We start from the raw sequence: 27059 nt of genomic DNA, 5'->3' as shown, positions 1-27059 counted from the left end.
CTGGCACGGGGTCAAAGGTCACTGTGTACAAAGGAGGGCGAATGGGGCGTAGGCTGATGCGTATGGGCAGTGGATATGTGGAACAAACGTTGAGAAGGTGCGGGTGATAATTGTGCAGTGGAAGAAAAATACAAACAAACCTTAGCTAGAGTAGGACTGATAGGCGATACGAATGAAAGAGAAACTAGCGAGAAGAGTCTTCGTTCGCGAAAAAACGGGAATCAGAAGAACCAGGAAATAACGCGGATAAGGTAAGTGATACGTCGCTACGTGAACACTATATATATATATATATTATATATATATATATAATATATATACATATGTGTGTGTGTGTGTGTGTGTGTGTGTGTGTGTGTGTGTGTGTGTGTGTTCACTTGGTCTTTGGATCACGTGTTGGACTCGTGATCGACAGCTATTTCCCTCCTGGAAGAGAGCTCAGAGCTCGTAGGTCCAATCTATGGGTAATGCTATGACCTTGCACACACACACACACACCCAACTCCCCGCCCACGAGAGTCAGAGTAACGACCCGAGGCACAGCGATACCGAAATAATTTCGGCCCTGGGCAGGATTCGAACTGGGTGCTGGGAGCACTACTGCTTCCCAGTTCAGCGCTCTACCAACTATGCCACCGAGTCGTGTGTGTGTGTGTGTGTGTGTGTGTGTGTGTGTGTGTGTGTGTGTGTGTGTGTGTGTGTGTGTGTGTGTGTGTACAACACTGAATGGGTCCCAGTGAATAGAGATACATTTTAACAACCACAATGCACTTTAATTCTAAGCCATCAACATCGGGAGACCCAATGGGGCCACATGCAGAAATTGAAATGCGGTACTGCCGAGGACTCGAACTCAGCGATCACATTACAAGTGCCGTAGTAACTAACCAACTACGCTATCAGGAGAGATATCTCTCTTGATAGCGTAGTTGGTTAGTTACTACGGCACTTGTCATGTGATCGCTGGGTTCGAGTCCTCGGCAGTACCGCGTTTCAATTTCTGCATGTGGCCCCATTGGATCTCCCGATGTTTATGGCTTAGAATGAAAGTGCATTGTGGTTGTTAAAATGTATGTATATGTATATATATATATATATATATATATATATATATATATATATATATATATAAGTATATATATATGTAAATATATATATATAAACATATATATATATATATATATTGTGTGTGTGTATGTTTATTGTTTATTTATTTGCATTTATACATATCTATAAATTTTGTTTGGTAAATGCTTGAGTACAGAATATAGACAAAATAAAAAGAATAAGGTGAAGAACTTTGAGGAATAATTCTGAATGAGCAAGGCTAGGATGCTGCCTAGCACATTCATTCCTATAAGAAGTGGAGATTGAGCGGAAGTTTGCATGGAGGCTTGATAGGAATTATCTACGGGTTGGAGAACTGTGGCAAGGATACGAAACTCTGTGTGATATATATCAAGATTTGAGGGATGGATTGACAGAATTTATTTATAAAAACAAATAAACAAATAAATCACGGGACAGCCTCCTATCCCCCAAAAATATTATCAATGAAATGTATTACCAAAAAAATATGTATATCCTTTGAACGTGTGATCTTATGGATCTGATGGTCTTGCACCAAGATATTTTAGACATATCCCAGGCTGAATAGCTTAAACGAGTAAATTAGGCATAGGTTAAACACTGGAATACCACAAGAAATACCCAAAATAGGTTCTGGATATAAGATAGAAATATTAATATAAATCAAGATTTAAGTTGTATGAAGGCCGTTGTATAGGGTAGAAATATTCAATCAATGAACAGCTATCTTACAAATAAAATAAAGCGTATTATGTTTAATTTACGAATTAATCATATTTAGCAATGCAAAATTTACATATTATTGAGATATTTGAGGTTGATTTACCTTGTGCTGGTAAATTCTACAAAATGTACAGTACAGTATAATCTACAAAAGTTATGCTCAAATGTTACGTAAAACAAAAAATATGACCAAGAATAGATTTGATTTTTTCATAACGATGAACGAATTTGTTAAATCAGACATATATCAAAGAATATGGAATGTCAATTACAAAGTTCAGAGCATAATGATAACTAAACTGATTACTACGGCTATCGACTTATCACACATTCCTCTGATATGATGGCTGCAGCTTTAAATTAATTAAAGTCTGGTCGCTATTGAATTAAAATTCTCTAATTTACAAACGATTGAGAATATGGAAGATCTTTCTATGGTTTCATATTGTATGCAACTAATGTACCATGAAAACACGCTTTCGTACGAGTATGACTGAGTAAGGTGTTTACAACTGTCAGCTGAGTTGTAGAGACAGAGGTCGACAGAAGTTTGCGAAGATGGGACACTTATTTTCGAAAAAGCCTCAAAGTAAAGTTACAGAACAAGATAAAGCAGTGTTAGTAAGTATATAAGAAACTAGATCACGTTGGAAAGAGAGATAGCAGATGAAGGCAGTCAAAGTTAGACGTTATAATCTGCATATTACAAAGACTGTTTTTACACGGTCTGAATTTGAACCAGTCTTCATCAGTAATTTAATGGTGATAATATGTATGAATAAAGATTGATTGAAATGGATGTTATGCTACTGTTTGTGAGTAGAGTGAATTTGAGTGAGTAAATACAGATATAGCTTTAAAATTCCACATAAGATGCGAGTATGGTGGGCCCCATTTCACAAGGATTTTTTTTTTTAATACTTTTTGTAACCTTACTATAAGATGTATACATTTAGGAAAAATAGTAAAAGTCATAGTGTAAAAGGGACAATTTATGGATTCACCCAACCATAAAACTTGATATCTGGCTCATGTGTTCCTAGTGATAAATGTTGTGATATGAATGATGGTGTACTTCATTCCCTGCGCAATTGCGTAGTTTTTAAGATATTAATTGTTAAAGTAATGCACTTAGGCCTACCTCTCCTCCCGAACGATCTGGGGGGAAATGTGGGAAATCGGGGTTTTTGGGTGGGGAGAATTAACACATGGAGTTAGGTTGGGCTGGGCTAGGCTAGGCTAGGCTAGGCTAGGCTAGGCTAGGCTAGGTTAGGTTAGGTTAGGTTAGGTTAGGTCAGGCTAGGCTAGGCTAGGCTAGGTTAGATGGGTTAGGTTAGGTTGAGTAATGACTGTTGCAAAACACGACTACAATACAAATTAACACATAAAATCAATTTAAAATCACACAAAACACACAAATTCCACCTATGTTGGGATTGCGGTAATTCAGAATTGATACAAGGTTAGGTTAGGTTGATTAATGACTGTTGCAGAACACGTCTATAATACTAATTAACACATAAAATCAATTTAAAAACACACAAATTCCACCTATGTCGGGATTGCGGTAACTCGGAATTGGTACAATTTATTAACCTACATAAGTGCGTTCCGACATTTAGTTTTTACATATATATTTCTTATTGCTACATTTGAGCGTTGTTCTGAGAGTATCGTTGCCTCATCTCCAATTTATACACTACTTGCTACATTGGAGCACTGTTGTTAGAGTAGCGTTGCCTCATCTCAAATTCTTACTATTGCTTGACCCAAGCCTGCTACATTTCCTGCGGAATTGCATAGTATTTAAGTTAGTAATTGTTAAAGTCATGCACCTAGGCCCACCTCTCTTCCCGAAAGATCTGGGGGGAAATGTGGGAAATTGGGGATATTTGGGTGGGGAAAACTTACACATGGAGTAATGACTGTTGCAAAGCACGTCTACAATGCAATTTAACACATCAAATCAATTTAAAAACGCACAAATTCCACCTTCTGTGTCGGGATTGCGGTAACTCGTAATTGGTACCATATATTAACCTACATAAACGCGTTCCCACATTTACTTTTTTCCACTACATTGGAGCGTTCTTCCGAGAGTAGCGTTGCCTCATCTCCAATTTTTATGTTAGCTTGGCCTGCTACATTGACCCAAGCCTACCACAAAGCCTACATTATCAGCTCCTAGAATGGCTACGTTGTGTACTGTGTGTCCCAACAATTACTGGCACTTTATCAAGGACTTTCATCTGGATGAGACAGCCTCAATAGCATAGATTGACCCAAGCCTGCTACAACGACCCAAGTAAGCCTGCTACAAGGACCCGAATAGCTACATTAGCAACTAATTGCTACATTCTTCTCTTACTTTCACCCAACCAACGCTTTCCTTAGGTTCCTCATGTCCTCATGAGCCAGATATCAAGTTCTATAGTTGGGTGAATCCATAAATTGACCAGTAAAAGTACAAGCATTCCTTGTTTTGTTTTTTCTTGTATGTATGTGTGGGTGTGTATATATATATATGTATATATGTATATTTATATATATATATATATATATATATATATATATATATATAATTCTAAATTACCACAGGAGGAAGGCAATTTGAAGACAAGAAGTACTTTCATATAATTACATCCTCAGACATATATATTACATTAGATGATGCAATTATACAAAAGTACTCCACATACAGTCTTCAGGTTTCTTTTCTCCTGTGGTAATTTTACATAATTTATTTCAGTGATGTGAAAGCCCTGAAGAAGCTCAAAGCAAAATTGGTTGGGAATAAACCTGTCTTCTGCCACCTTCCTCATCTTCATATACTATTACTAAACATATTTTGGAAAAACTGTCATGCATTTGTGAAAAATTATCCCATCTTGTACTAGACTTTGTAAAGTTTTTTTAAACAAGATCTTCAGTTTTCTTCTGCAGACTGATAATTATGGGTTTAATTGGTTCTTTGACTCAATGTGGTGTTCTTTTCAGCAATTGAAAACAACGCGCGATAAAATCCGCCAATATCAGAAGCGCAATGAAGGTACTTTGGAAAAAGACCGTCAGCTAGCAAAGAAACTGTTAACGGATGGCAAGAAAGAGTAAGTAGCATTTGTCCTAAAAATTATGATATATTTTTTTCATAAACTTTTTTTTTATTGTATTGTAAAAATTTAGTGAAAAATCCTATTGAGAAATAGAATAAGGCATAATAAAACAAAAATATGGTATTTTTTTTAGAAGCGCACACTTATGCACTATAGCATTAGAAAATTAGATATTTTGTAAATTATAATATATCAGTGTAATAGATATTTTTCTTGGCGGAAATCAACATCCTCGTATACCCCACTCGGTGCTCATGATGCATACGTAGACATCATTGTATTCAACAGGTTAATGTAAAGTTTATCTTCGAATAGTTGTGTAGTTGTTCCATGTTTATGGAAATGAATGAGTACACCTACGTCTCTTGATCCGACACTCGCCAACCGTCATTTGTTGCGGACCAATTTCTGAAGTGGGTTTGTGTCCAGGGCTCAAATGTCAGCACAAGTGGTGGTTGGCAAGTGTTGGATTATGAGACCAAGGTGTATTTCAAATGTGAGGGATGTAGGATGTTTGAATTTTTTTATTATTATTTTTTTTTAGAAATACACACATGTGCTATAGCATTAGAAAATTAAATTATAATTTTGTAAATAATAATACATCAATGTAACATATTTTTCTTGGCAGAAATCAATATCTGAAAATGTTGCTAAAACCTATATTATGTTTATGTATTATAATTTACAAAATTATTATTTAATTTTCTATTGCTATATCATGTAGGTGTGCACTTCTAAAAATTTACCTTTTATTTACTTATTTTTCAAGTGGTATTAAACGAAATTAGTTGAAAAAATATTAGGAGTCTTTTACCATGTCAGTGAACTTTTCTTTTTTCAGCCGAGCTAAGTTACTTTTAAGGAAAAAGAAATTCATTGAGCAGCAACTGAATAACACGGATAACCAGCTAGAGAATATAGAAAAGATGATTCAGGATATTGAATTTGCTCAAATAGAGATACAGGTAAGATAATTTGATCATAGTGAACTTCCTTGATAAGTTGCACAGTCATGAAAGAAATGAAGAAAATTAATGACATGTGAAAGACTCGTTTTCAGATAATTGTATGGCTATCTTTCTCCAGGTTGTTGACAGTCTAAAGGAGGGAAATGAATCCCTGAAGAAGATTAATGAGATGATGAATATTGAAGACGTTGAGAGAATCCTTGATGAGACTCAAGAGGCAGTCGAGAAACAGAGGGTAGGTTTTTGTTTTCCCGCAAGGTCAAACATCATAGTGATGGTTTTTCTTTATGCAAAAATGTTTGCAGATTTGCCATCATTTAATGATTGTGTTTTCAATGGAATTTTTTTCCATTGAAAATACAATCATTGCTGTGTCTTGCAACACTGCTTCTGACCCAGGGCAGTGGGCGAGATGCAGGGATGACCCATCATCCAGGAGGAGCCAAGATAAGAGGGAGGGAAGGGGGTGGATGGGAGTGGAGTATGTAGGGGTGGAATGGGTTGGAATGGTTTTTATGCATTTATTTTTTGGCTACCTCTCTTGTAAGGAGGAAAAAGCCTCTGATATACGTGTGTATGTACGAGGTCAAAAGTCAGGGATTGCTTTTCTATATGTTAAATTTTTTTGCATATTTGACCTCATTTAATCATTGTATTTTCAATGGATAGAATCTTGATGAAGATTGTTTTAAATGTTTAGGAAATTGATGAATTGCTGAGCGGAGCACTGACTGCCGAGGATGAAGGAGAAGTTGAGGATGAACTGCAAGCCCTCATTGCGGACTCCGTCAAGAAACAGCTGCCCGATGCTCCCACTGCTGCAGAGAACCCAGAGGTGGAACTGCCAGATGTACCAGAAACTCTACCAGGTCAGAAATATAGACAACTTCTTCAAAGTTGTTTAACTAAAGTAAATACTGGTTGGGAGGGATGGGAGTAGAGTATGTGGGGATGGAATGGGTAGGTGTGGTTTTTATGCCTTTGTTTTTTGGCTACCTTCCATGTAAGGGGGAAAAGCCTTTGGTATATGTATGTAGATACTGGTTGATAGGATTTTGATGTGTGGATGACTGACTGACTAGTCCTGTAGGCATCATTTTCATTAAGTTTAATGACTGACTAGTCCTGTATGCATCATTTGCATTAAGTTTAATGACATATTAAAGTTTAGGTATGTGAATGTTGACCATAACTTTCCTTTCATCTTTGGTTCAGGGTAAATATCATACTAATAATGGATAGGTTAGAATTGTTGTATGGCAGTGTATGGATGATCCTTTGAAGCAACCCAAAAGGATTTCTGCCTGTCTTCTCCATTTTCTGCAAGAGGGGGTCAGAGAGGGAGGGTCGTTGGTTAAGTGAAACAGCCTTGCTGTGAATGTACTGTGTCTTGCTGCATTGCTTCTGACCTGAGCAGTGGGCAGGAGACAGGGCTGACCCTTTATCCAAGAGGAGCTAAGATGAGAAGGGGGAAAGGGTGGTGGATGGGTGTGGAATAGGTGGGAGTAGGTACGTGCCTTATGACTTGGTTACTTTCCTTATAAGGGGTAAGAAGCCCTACATATATAGATAGAAGTGTTGTAGATCTACGTGTGTACACACCAAAAATCCTCTTCCCACTTATAAAGGGGTTGCCGAGTTGAAACAAACGCCTATCCAAACCCAACAGGGGAATTAAAAAAATGAATAGATTAAAAGTAAAATTAAACTGGAATCATAACAGTGGTAAAGAATAGGTCGAGGGAGACAACAGTAGGACAGAATCATCTCTTTGTATCTTTATGAGAAGAGCTTTTTCTCCAATCTATTCTATCTATGTACCAAGAGCTTTTTCCCCCTAATAAGAGAGGTAGCCAGGTCAAAGGCACATACCCACCACTTCCGCCCAATCCACTCCCCTCCACCACCCTCCCCCCCACCCTCTCAACTTAGCTCCTCATGGATGACAGGTCATTCCCGTATCCTGCCCACTGCCGTGGGTCAGAAACAATAAGAAAGATGTGTTACAAGAATGAAAAGAATGAGAAATGGTGAGGTAAGGTAGAGACCAGGAATAGAAAAAGCACTATTAGATAGAATAGGTCAAAGAAAACAGATGGTTTGGGTATATGGAAAGGATGAACAAAGAAGTACTAGTAAAGAGTGCAAGAAAGAGAAGTCCATGGAAAGAGCTTAACCACTTCAGTACGAGTCAACCTCTTGCATGCAGCATGAGCCACCATGTGTATGATTCATCACACCACATGCATTATAAAATATAAAGTCACTGCCATATTACTCATTCCCTTTTACTTTGAGTAATAATAAACACGGAGAACGTGATCAAAACAGTTCACAGATCCCAGGGGGTAACTCGTGTACAACAAAAAAAGAATAATGAAGATGCTGACACCAGCATCCTCATGTACCCACTCACACATCATGACACCTACGTAGGCATCACCGTACCGAAGTGGTTAAAATGAAAACCAAGGATGAGGTAGATGGATGGGATGAAGGAGGGTTTTGAAGCATATGGGGTGTCTGTTGTCAAGCAAGGAAGCTTTATCTATCTATCTATATACCAAAGCTTCTTCCCTCTTATAACCAAAGCTTCTTCCCTATTATAAGAGGTGGCCAAGTCAGACACACACACCCTCCCACCCATCCATCACCCTTGTTTCCCTCTTGTCTTAGTTCCTCTTGGATGAAGGGTCATCAAGGAGGCAAGGAAGATGGGGCACAAGAAATAGGAGTGAGTTGAGGAAATTGTGAATGTATTAAGGAGTGATACATCTTAAAAAGGGAAGTTTTCTGCTCTGTAAATTATTTTGAGTGATGAAGAGGGGGACGGGTAGGGGAGGACATATGATGGGGCAGTTAGGGGTCAGCCTGCTTGAGCTGTTGGTCCCTGCTGTGTAAGAATTGTCCTTTGTTGCAATGCCTGTGACCCAAGAAGTGTGGTGGGGGACAGAACGAAATCTTTCACCACAAGATGATGAGATGGGAGGAGTGTTAAACAGGTTTTAATGTGCATGTTGTGAGTGACCTCTTTGACTTTCCCACCCTCTTTTGAATGAAAATTAGTCTTCAGTTGTAAAATAATGCTGCATGACCCTGTGCCATACGGGTGTCATTCAAATTCCAAATATATCAACTATTTATGCAGTCAGTACCCAGTACAAAATGTGCATGTGTCTGTATGATTATATTGTATTCACTTTACCTTAAAAATTTTGCAAAAAAAAATTATTTTTAAGAATACCTCGTATATTAAAAGAGTTAAATGAGACATTAACATTATATACATGTATTTATTTATTAGCTAATCATTATCCAAATATTTTACATATTAAGGATTATGTTTTTGAAAAAAAAAATACTCGACTTTACATAATATCTATTTGCACATAAATTCTGTTTATATACAGGCATTCAATCTCACAGTTTCTGTATTTTTTGTTTCTAAGAAAATATAATTCATTGTATTTATATGTATGTACATTGTTTTCTTTTAGGGGAAGCTGTCAAAGAAGTCAGCAAAGAGAAGGAAGAACGAGTTGCTCTTGAAGCCTCCTAGATCTAAATGTTGCAGTTGCGATAGTGCAATACATCTGCATGGTCATAATTGTTGCTTGATCACCTCATCACAAATGTACTGTGATTTCATCAGTAAATACATCTCTACGTCGTATCGGCTGCTTTGTAACACTACATAATAAGTGGACAAAAAAATGGTCTTCATGATAGTTATCAAATTTGTATAAATATCCAGTCTGAAAGTTATTGGGCCACTTATTTTTTAATTAAGTTATACTTTTACAGTTTCCATGAATTATTTTGCTGCAAATTTTCCATAAATTTCTGTCATGATGTAAATGAATTAAAAAAGTAATCGGCATCACTGTGTGGCAAATTTCAGATTATGATCATATGTAGATTAATTTTTCATGACAAACGCCATCTGCTCTATTATTGTGAATCAAGTCATCAAATGTGACCTCATGCCTGTGTCCAGTGTATAAACGGTGGCCTGTAAAATTGCCAGGTGCGTTTGTTGTTTCCTGTATGATTTAGGCACTTACTTAAAAAGTTTGTGTGTCACAAGGTTGCGGGATCAGTGATTTTGATGATAATTTGTCCAATACTAGAATGTAAATCATAACCGCTTCATGAAAATGTCATCATTATAATCAATAGGTGACAGAAAAATGTCGTAATGTGTATCGTGACCTCTTTTCAAGGATTTTATATACCAATAATTGCATAATTCTTTGATTTTTAGATGGCATTGATTATGTGGTTAAATCGTAAAGTATATACAAGATTTGTGATGCCATGAAAAGAGGGGGGGAGGGGTGGTGTGTGGGAGTGGAGTGGGTGGGGATGAAATGGGTGGGAGTGGATTTTATGCATTTAGACTTTGGGTACCTCTCTTGTAGAAGGGGAAAAGCTCTTGGTATGTACCTCCCTTGTAAAATGGGAAGAGCCCTTTGTGTATGCACAGTATGTGATTCCATCACTCAAACATACATAATTCTTAATATGGGAAGTCATTTTGTAATACGTTGGTCAGAGTTAGAGATTTTTCTATGTATTAGGTCATATTTTATTTTTCATACTCATATAGAGGGGGGAAGGAGGAGGAAATAGCAGCAAAGATACTCCTGAAAATTAAATCTGTGGATGACCATTCCACAACAGGGATGCCTGAATTTTTATTTTTATTTTTTTATATATATATTCTTTTGACAATGGTGAGAAATTATTTATCATTCCTTCACAACATTAGTAATGTGGATTGATTGCTCATAGGTTCTTTATAGTTTTTGACACGAGAAGAGAGATAATGTGTTACAGCAATTCTATGATTAGTTGAGAATCCGTAAATTAATCTGATGTCTGTGGTCTCTTGCAAAAGACCCATGGTCTCCAGGAAATTGGCAACAGCCCCTGGGCAAGACCATAAGTCACTTAGAAAAGAGATATTGTATTGTTGTCTGGGTAGGAATTACATCCGTAATGCCTTGAATAATATAAAAACAAAGTTCCTAAAACCAGGATATTGAAATTACATAATGTACTATAAATAGATGGTTCTTCAGTATCCAAAACTATCTTGAAGAATCTACTATATCACAGTAAGAATGTAAAATTTTGAGTAACTGCATTATGTGTACGGCAATGGAAATTTATTACTTAGCAGTAATGAGAAGATTGTATTTTCATCAATTGTGACTTAGTATATTTGTGAAAAACCATGAAAGTTCATTGAAGAGACTGAGATGCTTTCAAAAGGAAGAAATAGTCCTAAATTAGATTTTATATCCGACTTGTTAGTTGATATGAATCGTGTAAGAGCTGAAACTTAAGGAATTTCATCCAGAAAGATATAAAAGAAATTAATAGACTTAACAAAACATCGTTGATGATTACAGAGTAAATATTCTCCAGTGAATGTACTTTATCATGAATCACCATAATCTCCATGTTGAAAGGCTTGATTCATGTCAGGATCTCTGTTGTGGCAGTATCTGCTATTTTTTTTCTAAGGTTTTTGTTGGAGTATAGAAGACGGGATTCTAGTCTGAAAATGAATAGCCAGAGTTATAAATTTTGGCTTTTTTTCTAAGTGCAGGAAGTATATGGTATTGTGATAAACTTTCCTAATAAAGTTTTGTAACAATTAAAGTATTTTATTTGGCCCTCTCCACATGTGAGTAATGGAACAACAAGGTGTTTCTTTCTGCATGTAGTAATCCTGTGAGAGGTACAATCATAAGCAAACGTTTTGACCTTACCAAAGTTTTTCATCATGATGTAATGGTTTAATGTCACAAACTCTCCACTCTTGGAAGGCTAAGACAGTGCCCCTCACAGAGGACTTTGTAATGTAGAATTTAATGAACCATGCCCTTGGTTCATTTTCACCGGTGGCAGGGATCGAACTGCAATCCCCTCAACCTTTGCCTCAAGTAAGAATGCCTTAACCCCCTCACCCAGCGAGCTTCATGATACAAAATTAAAATTCATTGACTTGTTTTTATGTATTCAAGAAAGTTACCTATCTGTAAGGAAAATATATTCAACAAAATCACATTAATGTGAGAACTGTATTCTGGGTCAAAATTTTTGCTTGTGACGTTAAATGGGAATTGTTTCCTTGCCATTTACCTTCAAATTCCACCAAACCTCTTGCCTCCATATAGAGGCTGACAATCAGTCTTCAAACCAAGCCCATGATAGATCTGTCAATTTTATTTTCACCCACTTCTGTAGAAAAGAAAAGCTGTTCTAGAGTGACGGAATTTGTCCTCGCCCATCAGTAACCCAAACACCACAGCTTTGTAGCATCTTTCTCTTCACTTCTTTTGTCATGGTAGGTCTAGTGGTTTACGGCGGTATTCTTAAGAAAAATTTTCTTTATATAAATCCTTGGAAGGGAACGATTTATATAAGGAAAGATTTTTTTTAAGAATACCACTAAGATTCTTATGATGGTATTCTTAAAAAAAATCTTTCCTTGTATAAATCTTTCCTTTCCAAGGATTTATATAAGGAAAGATTTTTTTTAAGAATACCACCATTAGTCTCTCCTTGTACACTTTCTCTGCAAGGCTGGAAACTTGTGTCTTTACTCTCTTGATCTTGTTTATATGCTTTATATCAAAACCATGCCATCACTGCAAATTCCAGTTCTGGGTGGATTTGGGTCTGATAGCCTTTATCATATCTTCATGCATTGAGAAGCCACTTTTGTTTTTCAACAATCTGAATGTTTTGTCCACAACCTTACTGATATGTTTATCAGGTGATAAGTTATCCCTAATCAACACTCAAATCTCTCTCCTCTTTTGCATTTGTTTATCTCCCCATTGAATAACTTAGTGTATAAGCAACTGGGTGATAGTTACCTGGAAAAATCCATTGAACAAAGGAGGAAAAAGGCTGGGGATAGGAGTGACTGGAGAAAGGCTGTGTATGGATAATACTTTGATGCAGTCCAAAGGGATTTCTTCCTGGCTTCTCTATTTTCTATATGAGGAGACAGAGATGGAGGGGGGGGGGGGTTCACTGATTAAGTAAAGCAGCCTTGTTGTGAATGTACTGTGTTTCACTGCATTGCTTCAGACCTAAGCAGAAGACAAGGATGACGCTTCATCCATGAGGAGCTAAGATGAGAGGGATATGAGGGTCATAGATTTACCTAATTGTATTTACCTAGTTGTATTTTGTGGGAAGGGGAGCTATGCTTGTGGTGTCCGCCTTTGTGTATCGCAGTCTAGTTTGCTCTTAAACTCATGAATGGTTTTTGCACAAACTATTTTTTCGTCCAGTTTGTTCCAAGTGTCCACCACTATGTGGAGAACTGTTTTCTTCAGATCTCTTCTATAATTCTGTTTTTTTATTTTCTTTCCATGTCCTTTTGTGTTTCTCTTGTCCCAGTTTAACAAGTCCTCTTTATCGAGTATTTTTGTGCCCTTCAAGATTCTGTAGATGGGAGTGGATGCATGCCTTTGACTTGTCTACCTCCTTGATAAGGAGGAAGAAACCCTTGGTATATAGATAGACTATTCCTCCCCAGTTTGGGGAAATTGTGATAGTTTTACTCTACACACTGTGGAAGGAGATTGGCTAGTGTATCTGAAGTGATATCTCCTGAAGAGAGGTATTGAAGGTAGATGTTAAGTGATGTAGAAAGAGAGTGGCTGCAATGGCTTGTAGAGGTGTGTGGAGTTATGTGCCAAAGGTGAGGTACTGTAAGGACATATAAGGATTGCTGTTCTTCCTTATTTGGCATGGGAAAAGGAAAAAACATGGAAGGGTAGAGGTTCCTTATTGTGCAAAGGGGATTTAGTAACCCATGCAGGCAGATGTAGTTAGGTTTGAACTGTAGGAGGATAGAGTAAGTTTTCCCATTTTGGGATGAATCCAGGACAAAAGTTGCAGTATCAGGTGCATCAGTGTTCTGGGTTATGAGGTACTATTGAGTATAATGGTTATGTGTTTGGGGGAGGAGGTTGTCACAGGGATCTTGGTATAAAGATTTTGTAAGCAATGTCACCACTGGGTTGAGGGAATATGTCAGAGATGGGCGTGCATTCTTGATTCTGACGCAGGGCAATGGGCGAGATGTAGGGATGACCCATCATCCAGGAGGAGCCAAGAAAAAAAGGGAGGGAGAAGTGGTGAGTTGGAGTGGAATTATGCCTTTTGACTTTGGCTACCTCCCTTGTAAGGAGGAAAAAGCTATTGGTATATGAATGTGATTCACCAAAATTTTGGATAACGTGCTGTGCTCGTGACCGACAGCTATTACTTTACTGGACGAGAACTCAGAGCTCATATATGCTCGACCTATGGATAACGCTGTTATCTTGCATACACACACTAATTCCTTGCCCAAGAGAGTTGCATAGCCGGCTCGTAATACAGCGATGTTGAAATTATACGAATTATTTCATCCATAGAACTCGAACCGCTGGAGTGGTTACGAACGTTACACGTCTGTGCCATCCAGCCACATACCAATAGCACCTCATAATGTCTGGGTGCTTGCAGTGGTATGCAGTCTGTCGATGCCCGGGACCAACTCCTTGATTGTATGCCCCAAATATTTAAGTACAGGAACTAACACTGAGAAATATGAGAAAGGAAGATATTTTGGATTTGTAAACACACATGAAACATAAACACTTTATTCGATTCAAATATAAATCAACCAAACCTATATAAGCTCTATTCCTCAAATAATCTGATTGATGCCCCTCCCCTTTTGGATAATCGGGGCCATTCTACAGGGGGAAGAACTAGTAACTGATGACAAACATTTTAGGAGCAATGAGAGGTTCAAAAGATTAGTAAATGACTAGTAGTGATTAATGCATACGTCTTTAGTATTTGCATGTGGTACTAGATTCTGTCACTACTTCCTAAGCTATAACGTATTCTTCTTCTCTAGGACTGCATATCTTGTAAAATGGTCTTTTATAATATCTTACCTACTAATAACTGTGTCTTGCGACACTGCTTCTGACCCAGGGCAGTGGACAGGATGCAGGGATGGCCCGTCATCCGGGGGGTGCCAAGATAAGAGGAAGGGTGGAGGGGAGTGGAATATATAGGAAATGGAATGGGTGGGAGTGGTTTCTATGCCTTTTTCTTTTTGGCTACCCCCCGTGTAGGAAGAAAAAGCCTTTGATATATGTATATGTAGTGTTACGAGCACGTACAAGTGCTTCTCGTAGACAACAGAGTTCGAGTAGTTTACGATTAGGAGAGGTAGTTAGGCAGGCAGACAAGGAGGAGGAGGTGGAGAAGAGACGATGTCGTAACCAAAATGCAGTGGGACAGTCAGATCGTGCTTGTAGGGTAACCGAACTGTGTTGTTAGACTGTTAAAGACATCGCATCAAGCCGGCGACTTCTTGCACCCCTTTGCCCACTATTGATAATATTTTGTTACGTTACCTGTGTAGTAGTTTTAGCTCGGAACAACGGCAGGACAAATGAAAAACAAAATATCTTATCTCTTTCTTTTGGTAATTAGCCACAAGGTGCGACACTAGAATGGTCACATGAGAAATGTAGGTGAAGCTCGGACTAAGGCCACAGCTTAGTGGAGCTTATGGTTGTAGCTGGACGTGGAGCCTAACGTCAGCGAGGCGGTAGCAGATGATGACGGCGAGGCTCGATGGGACGGCTAGAAGACTGGATGAGATGTAGTTTGTGCGCTGGTCAGGTACTGTTCTACCCATCTCGGCGAAACGCTGACCTTTTAAAGGAGGCTGGCGGGAACGTGAGGAGCTTTCCAAGTTCCTGATTGGCTGACCGCTGGCTGGCAGGGACATCCTTGCGAACTACGCTTGCCAACTACAGGAACTTGAAGATTTCTTAGATCAGTGTGTGACGGGTCGTAGGATACATCACGTCACTACACCTGCATACGAACTAGAACAGTCGAACTGTGCTATTTATATTTACGTGAATGTGTATATTTTCATTGTGTAGATGAATACCCAATTTGTTTGCCTTGTATTAATATAAGTGACTAAGGAAGATCGTGTGTTTTTGTTCACTTATACCATCTTTATCGTTGCTACTGGGCTTGGCAAATCCTAGAAGTTGTATTTGAACGACATTGTCCGGAGCCGTTCGAAGGAGCCCGGGTGTTCGTTTCAGTACGTATGTACTAATAACTGAACGGAACTGTATTTTCAATGAAAAATAAAAATCGCTTAAACGTTATTTTAACCAAGCCAAAAATCGGTAATGGGTGTTTGTGCATCAGTATTAGTTGAAAGTTTGTATTTAGTAAAACATTCGTGTCTCCATTGTTGTGGTACTTTCATCAAGACAATTCAATATGATGAGTTAACGACCAGTGAATTGTGGTCATTCCTGATAACCGTTAAGTAAATAAAATACTTTCAATCTGTGTGAACAAAACGGACGACTATCAATTATTCGGATGGTGACTTGTGATAAAAATTGTATTTTTTGTTTTAGATATATGTTGATGGTTAGATTTACATTGAATATTAGATATATTTTATTATATAATATAGAATAGGTCTATTTTACCCAGATCAACAATAATGGATTTTAATTAATTTTATTTTTTAAAAGACGTATCCGAATTCGGATGAAAACGTCGGTGATGAAAGGAAATTTTGTAAACATTGCTGTAGTGCTGTGCAAGTGTAATTTCTTTGGTGTCTCAAGTAAAGTTTTCCGCTTTAATATGAAGAAGACAAAAGTGTAAGTACCAAGTATTTGTAGCATTTCATTTTTAAATTACGTCACGTGATTGTAACATAGACATAATGGATACAGTTGGATCTTTGTGTACACAACAGTGGAAATATTTCTTTGTAACTAAAGTAAATTTTCTCACTGATAAAGGAAATAATGGATATAAAAGTATAGATGTTGCTAGTGATTATTTAGCTATGCAGCAGTGTGCTTATCCCCAAAAGGGAAAAGAAAATATATTTTTCATAGAATTCGTTGTCAGTGATTTTTTACAGTATAATGAGTATAGGCTTGTGTATATTTTTGTTTTGATTATCCCTATCTGGCTGCTTGATGAATCGTTGCTTATTGCCAACATTTAAGTATATTGGTACTTAAGAGCATTTCCAATATGTCTTGAGTGACTTTCATGGTTTATGTACACACACAGTGACAATAATGACAATGTGTAAGAAATATTTCTGCAAAAATTTGGGAAAATTCTTTATTCCAGCTTTGTGGTAGATTAGGTATGATGAAGTGAATGCTTTCTTCCAGTCAAGTTTGTCTCAATATTGCTCAAGAATCATTTCCATTTTGCCAAATTTCATTTGACCCAGTTGTATTTTGCCAAAACAGGTTTTCCCAATTTCCTATTTGGCTGCACTCACCAATAAACCTAATTCATAACCAAGTGTAACTTGGCCAAATATAGTCACCCCCAATGTTACTTAATGTAATTTAATGGAGTTGATATGCGAGTGAATTTGGCACAGCCGTTTAGCAAAAATAAATTTGGTTTGGCAAAACGGGTCACAAGCGTACTAATGTATTTGTCTGGCGTTACTGTTACAACTCCCTTGCCTAAGCCGTGCCCACTCAAAAGTGTATTCATTTATTTTTATTTATTTAATGTATTTTTATTTATTTTATTTTTTTTAACAATTGTTCACAAATTTTCATTGGTGAATAAAGGGCTTAATGCCCTTGTTGATTGTGAAACCAAGCTGATTTTTTATTTTCATTATTTGTGATTAATTCAGTGCTTATGATTAAGGTGATATGAGGCTTTCTAAATACAACAGTTTGGGATTAGGGGGGCAGACATTTTATTATTATTTATTTTTATTTATCTTTATTTTTATCTTTATTTTATTTATTTATTTATTTACTTATGTATTTATTTTATTTTATTATTCTTTTTTTAAGCCAAACTTCATTTGATATCCATTCCAAAGGATCAATGACACATACCTGTGTGTTGTGGTCCCATAAGTTGGACAGAAGGAGGTGCAGCCCTGAGAGGCTGACATTTGGTCTCTGGACGGGACCACCCAGGATCTCTCGTTGTCAACTTCAGTCGTATTTCTAACATTTTTTCGCACTTGAAGAGGCGACAACTGGCGACTGCTCTCTGCTTCCCGCCACTTTGAGCTGGTGATGCCGAAACAGTCCCACACTCACACAATACAGACAGCAATCCAAAGTTTCTTACCAGAGAAAGAGGCCTGTGGGAGGTTCCAAGGAATATTATCCGTCAGTGTGCGGTTTACCATAGCAATAGTTAAAAGGATAGGGAGGGTGGCTCATAGGAGATTCTTCTCGTAAATTTTTTTGAGGTTCCGAGGAACCTTGTCAGCCATTATGGGGCCTACTGTTTGTTTACTGTAGTAATGATTAAGATTAAGGAGATAGGGAGCATGACCCATAGGTGGTGCTTCTCAAAAAAAAAAAAAAAAATCATATTTATCATAGTTATTTTTGAGTGCATTCACACTAGACTTGCTAACTACAATAACAGCCTATGGGTTTTCCACTTAATGGGAACTCAAGGCAATTGTTGATTGATTTGGGACTTCAGCCTGTGAGGTTCAGCTTATTTTTCATGTTCATTATTTGTGACCAGTTCTATGTTCATGACAAGGATGCAGATACAAAACTTTCAGAATACAGTTGTTTGTGATTAGGGTGCAGATTTCTTTTCTTTTTCTTTTTAAGTCTGTCTTAAAGTAAATTTTATTTTGTCCAGTCCAAGCCATATCTAAGCCCTCAAACTTCATATGCTCCACATTCACCTTTGTTATGGAAAATTTTTACAATCACCATTTGCTTTGATGAATTGGAATACCTTCAAGTGCAAATATCTTGTAATGCAGAGATCACTGGAGACCCAATCATCACATACTCCTTGCAGGATCTTGTATGCTTCAGTCGTCTTCACCATAGATCTTTTGTGTACTAAAGTAGACAAACTCAATTTATCGAGTCCTTTGAGCCCGGGTAAGTGAGTTTAAGGTGTTTAGTGGGGAGGTTGCTGTCATGCAAGGGTGTCCACAGGAATTTTTGTAGGCCGGGGCAAAATTAAAGTTATTATACATACCGGTATGGTATAAGGTTATGTCGAGATACTTCAAATTGGCCACATGGGCATATATTTACATGATCTATATGAGTTACATTTTTACTTTCTTCAATCATACACTGTATTTTCCTTGCATTTTTATTTTATTTTCCATAAATTCCAAGGAGGAGGGTAAATACTCCCCCCCCCCAACCTGTGGATGCCCATGATGCCATGGCTCACCATGGTTGGGGGTTGAGGCTCGTCTCAGCTGACGTTCTGAAGAGATTGAGAAGACTGATATCTGAACTGAAACCTGGCAACTTTAGCATTAAAAGATCAACCCCAGAGTACCCATGTGAAAATAAACTACCCCATGTATTAGCTCATAAGGCGTAGCAACCCCAGAAATGAACTTGTAAATATAAATCACCCCAACATTAATGATCATTTAATTTAGGTTAGGTTAGCTTAGAATGAGTTTAAGATCAGCCACCCCAAATATTATCTTGTAAATCTTTACAACTAGAAGTCTTTTACTGAAGAACAGATTATTCCCTGTTGGGATCAATGCATTTATTTATTTTATTTATTATATGATCATAATTTTTATAATTTATTTATTTTTCATCATTATATTATTTTTCATATCCGACCTAGTTATGGACTAAAAGGTCTCCTGTTGGCATGCTCCACGTTTGTAATCCTTTGTAAACTTGTGGCCTTCTTTCACACATTTCCAGTTGCACCAACATAATTTTTTGATGGGGATCAGATTTGATATGAATACGGGTCTTAAACTATGGACAATTGTCAAAGTTTCTTCGTCTACAGTTGGGGACGTTTCCCAAAACAAAATCAACTATTCTATTTGCATCGTTAACTTCCCCTGAAATTTGTTTCTCAAAATTATGTTCGCTGTCAATTATCACATCCAGGTTGTTTTCTACTGTTGCTTGATGTAATTTTATTTTCTCTTTTTCTCTTTCTTTTTCCATTAGATCTTCCTGTCTTCATTATTTTGAATGGAAGAGGATGGCTCATGTCTGTCCTTAGAAGAATGTAAGGAAGTATCTAAAATATGAAAATGTATTAGGCAGACCTGGGCGCGTTACCGCCAGACAGGTAGTGCGTTATCGAAAAATCTGGGGTGCGTTTCCGTCATTGCGTTACTGATTTTAATTTCCTTAGAGCGGTCTGCGTTACTGCGTATGTGATTTACCATGGTCTTGAATCACGCGTTGGACTCGTGATCGACAGCTACTACCCTTCCGGAAGAGAGCTCAGAGCTCATATATGACCGGTCTATGGGTAATTCTGTGACCATACACGCACACACACACCTAATTCCCCGCCCACTAGAGTTGGAGTAACAACCCGCAGCGCAGCGATAATAAAATTATTTTAGACCTGGGCGGGATTCGAACCCAGACCACCGTAGTACATATACATACGCAGTATGTATACGCGGATTTTTCGGTAATGCACTACCTTTCGGGTGGTAACGCGCCCAGGAATTTACCTAATACTATTAGGAAAAATCCTGGATATATTGAGCGCAAAAGTGGTTTTGAAATAGACCTCTTCAAATGGTTCTCAGGCCTAAAAGGATTGAATGAATGCATTAAAAAGAGGTGACGCGATTTATTATTATTGTTATCATTATTATATTTGCTTATTTAATTTATTTCTAAGTGAAAAAGAGCTTCTGTTTTTATCAATAATGGAATCTTTCGTACTATTTACTAAAGCTGGGGTGCATTTCTGTCAATGCGTTACCGATTTTAATTTCCTTAGGGCGGTCCGCGTTACTGCATATGTATACATATATATATATATATATATATATATATATATATATATATATATATATATATATATATATATATATATATATGTATACACACACACACACACACTAAGGAAATTAAAATCGGTAACGCATTGACGGAAATGCAACCCAGATTCTTTGGTAACGCACTACCTGTCCGGCGGTAACGCGCCCAGCTCTACTATTTAGACCCGTATAGGACGAACAGAATTTCAAGCTATAAAGAGGGGAGTGCGTCAAGGCTGTGTTATGTCTCCAGATTTATTTAATTTATATGGGGAGATGATCCTTAGGGAATTAGAGGGAATGGAAGGGATTAAAATTGGAGGATTTAATATAAATCATATCAGATATGCTGATGACACGGTATTGGTGGCTGACTCAGAAGATAAACTGCAACATCTATTGAATGTAACCGTAAGAGCTAGTGAGGAGAAAGGTTTAGATGTAAATATGGAGAAAACTAAAATACTAGTGGCCAGTAAAACAGATCCACCAAGAGTGCAAGTACAAATAGCAGGGAGAAGAATAGAACAAGTAACCAAATTTTCGTACCTGGGAAGCGTATTGACAGAAGATTGTAGATGTGAAAAGGAAATCAAATCAAGGATAGCGATAGCTAAAAGCACGTTTCAGAAAATGAAAGGGGTTTTAACAAACAAGAAAATGTCTACAGATATAAGGAGAAGACCAGTTAAAACATTTATATGGTCAACACTATTATATGGTTCAGAAGCGTGGACAATCAGCAAAAAATTGCAGGAAAACTTAGAAGCAGCAGAAATGTGGATATGGAGACGAGTATTAAGAGTACCATGGACAGCGAAGAAAACAAATGAAGAAGTATTGAGAGAAATGGAGACAGATAGGGAATTGATGACAACAATAAGGAAAAGACAGTTGCGATTCTTAGGACATATAATGAGGAAGGAAGGGTTGGAAGAAGTGGTGATGACGGGAATGGTGGAGGGAAGGAGAGCAAGAGGAAAGCAGAGGGAGAAGTATATGGACGGGCTGATGAGGGCGACGGGAAAACAACTCAAACCAGCACAGATGTTACAAGTAACTAGGGACCGTGAACGGCGGCGCTTCATGGTTGCCGAAGTCCAAGAGGATATGGCACGACGGTAAGGCAAGGTAGTGCCACACTAATCTAGGGTTCGAATCCCTGCGACAGAACTATTTAATCCAACTGTCAAAACTCCACACGCTTGTCGGGGAATGGATAGGAGACAATTGTTGGAACAATCCTATTGTATACATCCTGCATAGTGTGATGGTAGCGTACTTGCCTTGTGGTAAAAGTCGCAGAGCGTACGGTTCGAGTCTCGATAGCAGAGCTATGAAATTCAGTGATCTATATATAATATGGTTTAACGTCACAACCCCCCCCCCCCTATCGGAAGGCTAGGACGGTGCCCCTCACAGAGGACTTTGTAACGTGGAATTTAATGAACCATGCCATTGTTCCAACTTCGCCGGTGGCGGGATTCAAACCGCCATCCCCTCGACCTTCGCCGCAAGTAACGACGCCCTAACCCTTACCGTCCATTATTCCAGGGTGGGCAATCTTTATAAGCGTGCGTGCCAAAACCAGGGAGTTTTTTTTTTATACAAAGAATTATCGAATGATAAACGGAGTAAAATTAATTATAGGCCTTTATACGACTTTTTTTTTTTTTTTTTTTTTTTTCTCTCCTTGTCCAGGGCTTTGGCGTGCCGAAGGTTGCCCTGCATTATCCGCATCGTGTTGAGGCTTGAGAATGAACGTAAGGCTTCCCCAAAGGTTTACCATCCATCCTAACCCTCACTTTATGCATCCTAAACTTTTGACCATTACAAGGTAAACCCCACCTGAGAAGCTTAAGCCCCATTTGCTAAATATTAAACCCCACCCCATCTCCTTCGGAGTAAGCCCATCCTATAGCCTAAAACCATTCCTTGAGATATACCCCCTCCTACTTCCTACAGTCTAAAGGGGATATCACACTGGGCTATTTTTCCTCCGACATCCTACCTCCAACTTCCATTCGAATAACTAGACTATGACTTCGCATACAGAAATCTAGTCTTCTCTAAGAACACTTCAACAGTTTGTCTAACATTCGTCTAAGTTTGCATTTTCTTAGTTCATCATACAGCTTTGCAATATATGACAAAAATTATTTTATATTTGGAGATTTGAAAATTTAAATATTGTATCCGAAGTCGTTTTTACTCGAACGCACTCTCAACTGTCGACGCTGGTGAAGCCCGTGGAAACCCACTGTGATAACCCCATAAAACAGCTTCTTGAGACATAACCGCCCCGATTCCCTGAAAGCCTTGGCTCCGCCTCCTCAGACAAGCCCCGCCCCCTCAAGCATTAGCCCCACCCACTCATACATAATCCTCGCCCCTGTGACATAAGCCGCACATCCCTCAGTGATTCGCCATGGTCTTGGATCATGTGTTGGACCCGTGATTGACAGCTATTACGCTACCGGATGAGAACTTAGAACTCGTGTATGACCTATCAATGAGTAATGCTGTGACCTTGTACACACACAGCTCCTTGCCCATGAGTGTTAGAGTACAGTCTCGCCACACAGCGATACTGAATTATTTAAGCCCTGGGCGGGATTCGAACTCGGACTGCAGGGTTAGCGATTGCGAACGTTACCACTGCGCTGTCGAGTCATGTGATCTGATAAGTTAAGGCTCCATGTGTGCATCCTAAGCCTGCCCTTTAAGCCCGAAATTCCTATACTTATAAGCCCTACACCCTTAAGGTGGTGAAGACAATTCTTTCCTGTAACCTGGGCTCCTTGCACCTTAAACTCTGCTATGCAAAATAAGCCCCACTTGTGCAGCATAAGCCCCACCCCTGCACCCTAAGCTCCAATTACTGAATCACAAGCCCCGCTCTTTTAGTATCTCGGCTCCAGCCTAAGCCTTGACCAGCGAGAAATAAGCCCTAATTTGTACAATCTAAAACATATAACCTTACGCAAACCACACCAGCATCATAAGTCCAAAAATCTGTTCTCTCCTATTCAAGCCCTGTGATAAAAGATATATATTCTACAACCTAAGCCCTTCACATTTAGATTAATTCCCGCCCCTAAAGCCCCCCTGCACCCTTATAGGTTCCTACCCCTGATGAGCACGGCCCCCTAAAGCCTGAGCTCCGACTTCATATCGGGCTCATTAAGCTCCGCCCCCTGATAGGAAGCATCACCCACACAGCATAAGCTCCGCCCCATCTGAGAGGAACCCCCGAGAATTAAGCCCCGCCCACGCAGCATTAGCTCCGCCCTCCCGAGATTTAAACCCCGCCCACGCAGCATTAGCTCCGCCCTCCCGAGATTTAAACCCCGCCCACGCAGCACAATCTTCCCCCCTCAGGTTTAAGCCCCGCCCACATAGCATAAGATCCACCAACGCAGCATGAGATCCGACTTTTTGAGAGTTAAACCCCGCTCACGCAGCACAAGCTTCCCCCCTTAGGTTTAAACCCCGCCCACGTAGCATAAGCTCCACCCACGCAGCATAAGATCCGCCCCCTTGAGAGTTAAACCCCACCAACGTAGCATAAGGTCGCCCCGCCCCCGAGAGTTAAGCCCCTCTTCTTCAGCCTAAGAGCCCACTTCAGCATCTACCCCGCCCTGTCTAGCCTAAGCCCCGCCCCTGCATTCTTGGCCTCATCTCATTTAGCTTAAGTCTTAGCGCAGACTGAGACGCAGGCAACACAGGCGACGCAGCTCAGGGCAAAGGCAGACTTACTATTGCTGAATTGAAGTTAGTACATAGAGAAGCATCTAGAAGCATTTCAAGTGAGAGAGAAGTTTGAACTATTTCAGTTCATCAACAGGAAATCTGTCTTTGATCTGTGCTGCGTCGCCTGTGTTGCCTGCGTCGCCTGCGTCTCAGTTTGACCTTAGGCTAAGCCACGCCACCCGTCAGTCCCTGCAGCGGAAGCTCGCCCATTCATCATCGTAAGCTCCACCCCCGCATTTAAGCCCCATCACTTCTAATTAAGCCTGACTCCGGCAACTTAAGACACCAGCCATCAGGTTGACTTAAACGCCCATTTAACCTAAACCCCGCCCGTGTGGACCGTAACTTTAATCCAGTTAAGTGGAGGATCGTAATTAGTGACAACAGTAAACCATAAGTTTGGTGGTGCAGTGCCACAAGTGAAGGAACCGGGAGACCTCGCCTAAAGGTTACCCGGGAGGAACGCATCTCTTCTACGGGAAGAACACAAGGGTCGTGGGCCTCTGGGAACAAAAGTCTGTCTGCAGAAAGACGAACCGGAAATATAACTTCCTGACCGAAGTGAGATGGCAAGAGAGGGGGTAGGGCCTTTGTAGAAAGTGTGGGAGGTCAGTAGATATCTTTTTCTTCCTTTAGAGGAAGATGAAAAGAATAAGAAATATGATACCGTACAGATCTGGTTTGAACCAGTCTATAGAAACTCGCTCGATCAATGCGTTCGAGTAGTCACGTTGATAATAAAAGTAATGGGATAATTATTTTAAATGAGTTAAACATCCACAAGCAGCAGGGAGGTTGAATTTGGTGGTGTATATGTGTGTGTACTACCAACCATTAATTAAAGTGGAAACTTCTGTCGACATTCGAAAAAGGAAAAAAGTTGGGCGAGGAAGTCTCGGGGGAGAACGCCTTGGCGGGAAAGGCGAGGGAGGGGAGAGGAGGGAGGGAGGGAGGATGAATGTGGTGCAGTTGGAGAAACAAGTGTTTCAATATTATTTTTATTATGAAATAGTGGTATTAAAAAGATTAATTTTATGGACTCGGGGATAAGCATATTATTGAATCTTGATTACACAAGGAAACAGAGTTTCGTTTGTATTCCTGTGACGAATTACAAGTAGTTTTTACGTCTTAGTTATTGGCCAAATACGAAGACGACAACATCCAAGTGTGCTCGGCTGGCTGGCTGGCTTCGCTGGCGGGCGAACGCCGCGGGAATGTCGTCGAAAACTTTGTCTCGTGTGCAAGAAGGACTCAAGCGACTCGGTCGGACAAGCTACGCACCATGAATACTGATCGTGAGAATAATTGCAAGGGACATAGCTGGAATTTCAGTCTCGGGTGGACAGTCCCTCACCGAACACCTATTACACTGTCATCGTGGATGCTCGTTGTACAATGTTTTTGTTAACTGATAAATAACCCAAAGCTGTACGCTTGCGGGCGTTCGAGTATACGTTTTCTACGCGTCGTTATCTTTCACTCCCACTCCCTGTGCTCATGAAATAATGGTCATTGCGAGCAGTTTCGTAATAGTTTTGAAAAGGATACTCCTATCTCCATGTGCATTCCATCATTCCCACAACCACTCCAGGACTGTAAAATTTTATATGGGAAATTTCCGGGCGAGCTTATTGTTCTTTTTAGGGTAGGACTCCTGTCTGCACGAGCTCTCGAGGGATCAGGCGAACCCTATTGTGTAATAGAATCGCCCGGCGCTTGCCACAATAGAATGTGCATTTTTAAATTTTGATACAGGAAATTTCCGGACGTGCTTATTGTTCTTTCTAGGGAAGGACCCATGTATGCACGAGGTCTTGAGGGATCAGGTGAACCCTTCTACTGTGTAATAGAATCGTCCAGCGCTTGCCACAATAGAATGTGCATTTATAAAGTGTACAGTAATACTAACCCATATGTATTTGTATTGCCCATAATTTGCTACCGATATTAGAACATAATGGAGGAGACTGCAAGAGACCATAAGGCCTACACAAGGCAGTTCCATGTCCCTTACTACCTGTCATCCCCATCTATAAAGTTATCTAATATTATCTTAAAACAATCAACAGTTTCAGAGCTCACTATACTCGTAGTTACTAAGACTATTCCATTCGTTAACTACTCTATTGGTGAACCAGTTCTTGCCTATTTCCTTCTTAAACCTAAATTTTTCAATTGTTGGACAAACTTGAACATCTGATAGATCACACTAGTTGCTGAACTACTGTAACGGACAGTAAGTTCCTGTATGTGAAAGGGATTAAAGGTGAATTACATGAAGGACATTGAATGTGAGGAAGAAGAAAGTGTGAGTGATGTCGCCGTTGTTGTTGTTCCCTAGACTGCCTGGCCGAGCAGTCTTGTCTCCCTAAGGAACGCCATGGCTGTTGGTGGTGATTAGGATACATTGTCAATGGATTAAGACAATGGAGTTTAGCGTCGTTTACACGAGGCAAGTCAAGCGTGCAAGTTACTTGCCCCCCCTTTTTCTAGGGGGGGGGGCAAGTTGATGTTTAC

General features: G+C 39.2%; 1 protein-coding gene across 1 annotated transcript; it reads left to right on the top strand.

Annotated features, from left to right (window-relative positions):
• The first annotated feature begins 2276 nt into the window (after nucleotides 1–2276).
• LOC143018469 (charged multivesicular body protein 6-A-like) lies at nucleotides 2277–11566 on the top strand. Its single transcript, XM_076173835.1, has 6 exons — nucleotides 2277–2433; nucleotides 4810–4919; nucleotides 5770–5893; nucleotides 6015–6131; nucleotides 6597–6765; nucleotides 9394–11566. The coding sequence occupies exons 1-6, from the start codon at nucleotides 2371–2373 to the stop codon at nucleotides 9453–9455; spliced, it is 645 nt and encodes a 214-aa protein (XP_076029950.1). The 5' UTR covers nucleotides 2277–2370; the 3' UTR covers nucleotides 9456–11566.
• Nucleotides 11567–27059: the final 15493 nt, after the last annotated feature.

This window comes from Oratosquilla oratoria, chromosome 35 (assembly GCF_046742065.1).
Source record: "Oratosquilla oratoria isolate Oo_2021 chromosome 35, ASM4674206v1, whole genome shotgun sequence".
NCBI classification, from domain to species: domain Eukaryota; kingdom Metazoa; phylum Arthropoda; class Malacostraca; order Stomatopoda; family Squillidae; genus Oratosquilla; species Oratosquilla oratoria.
The sequence above is the reverse complement of the archived record's forward strand: the minus strand, read 5'-3'. Positions and strand labels throughout refer to the sequence as shown.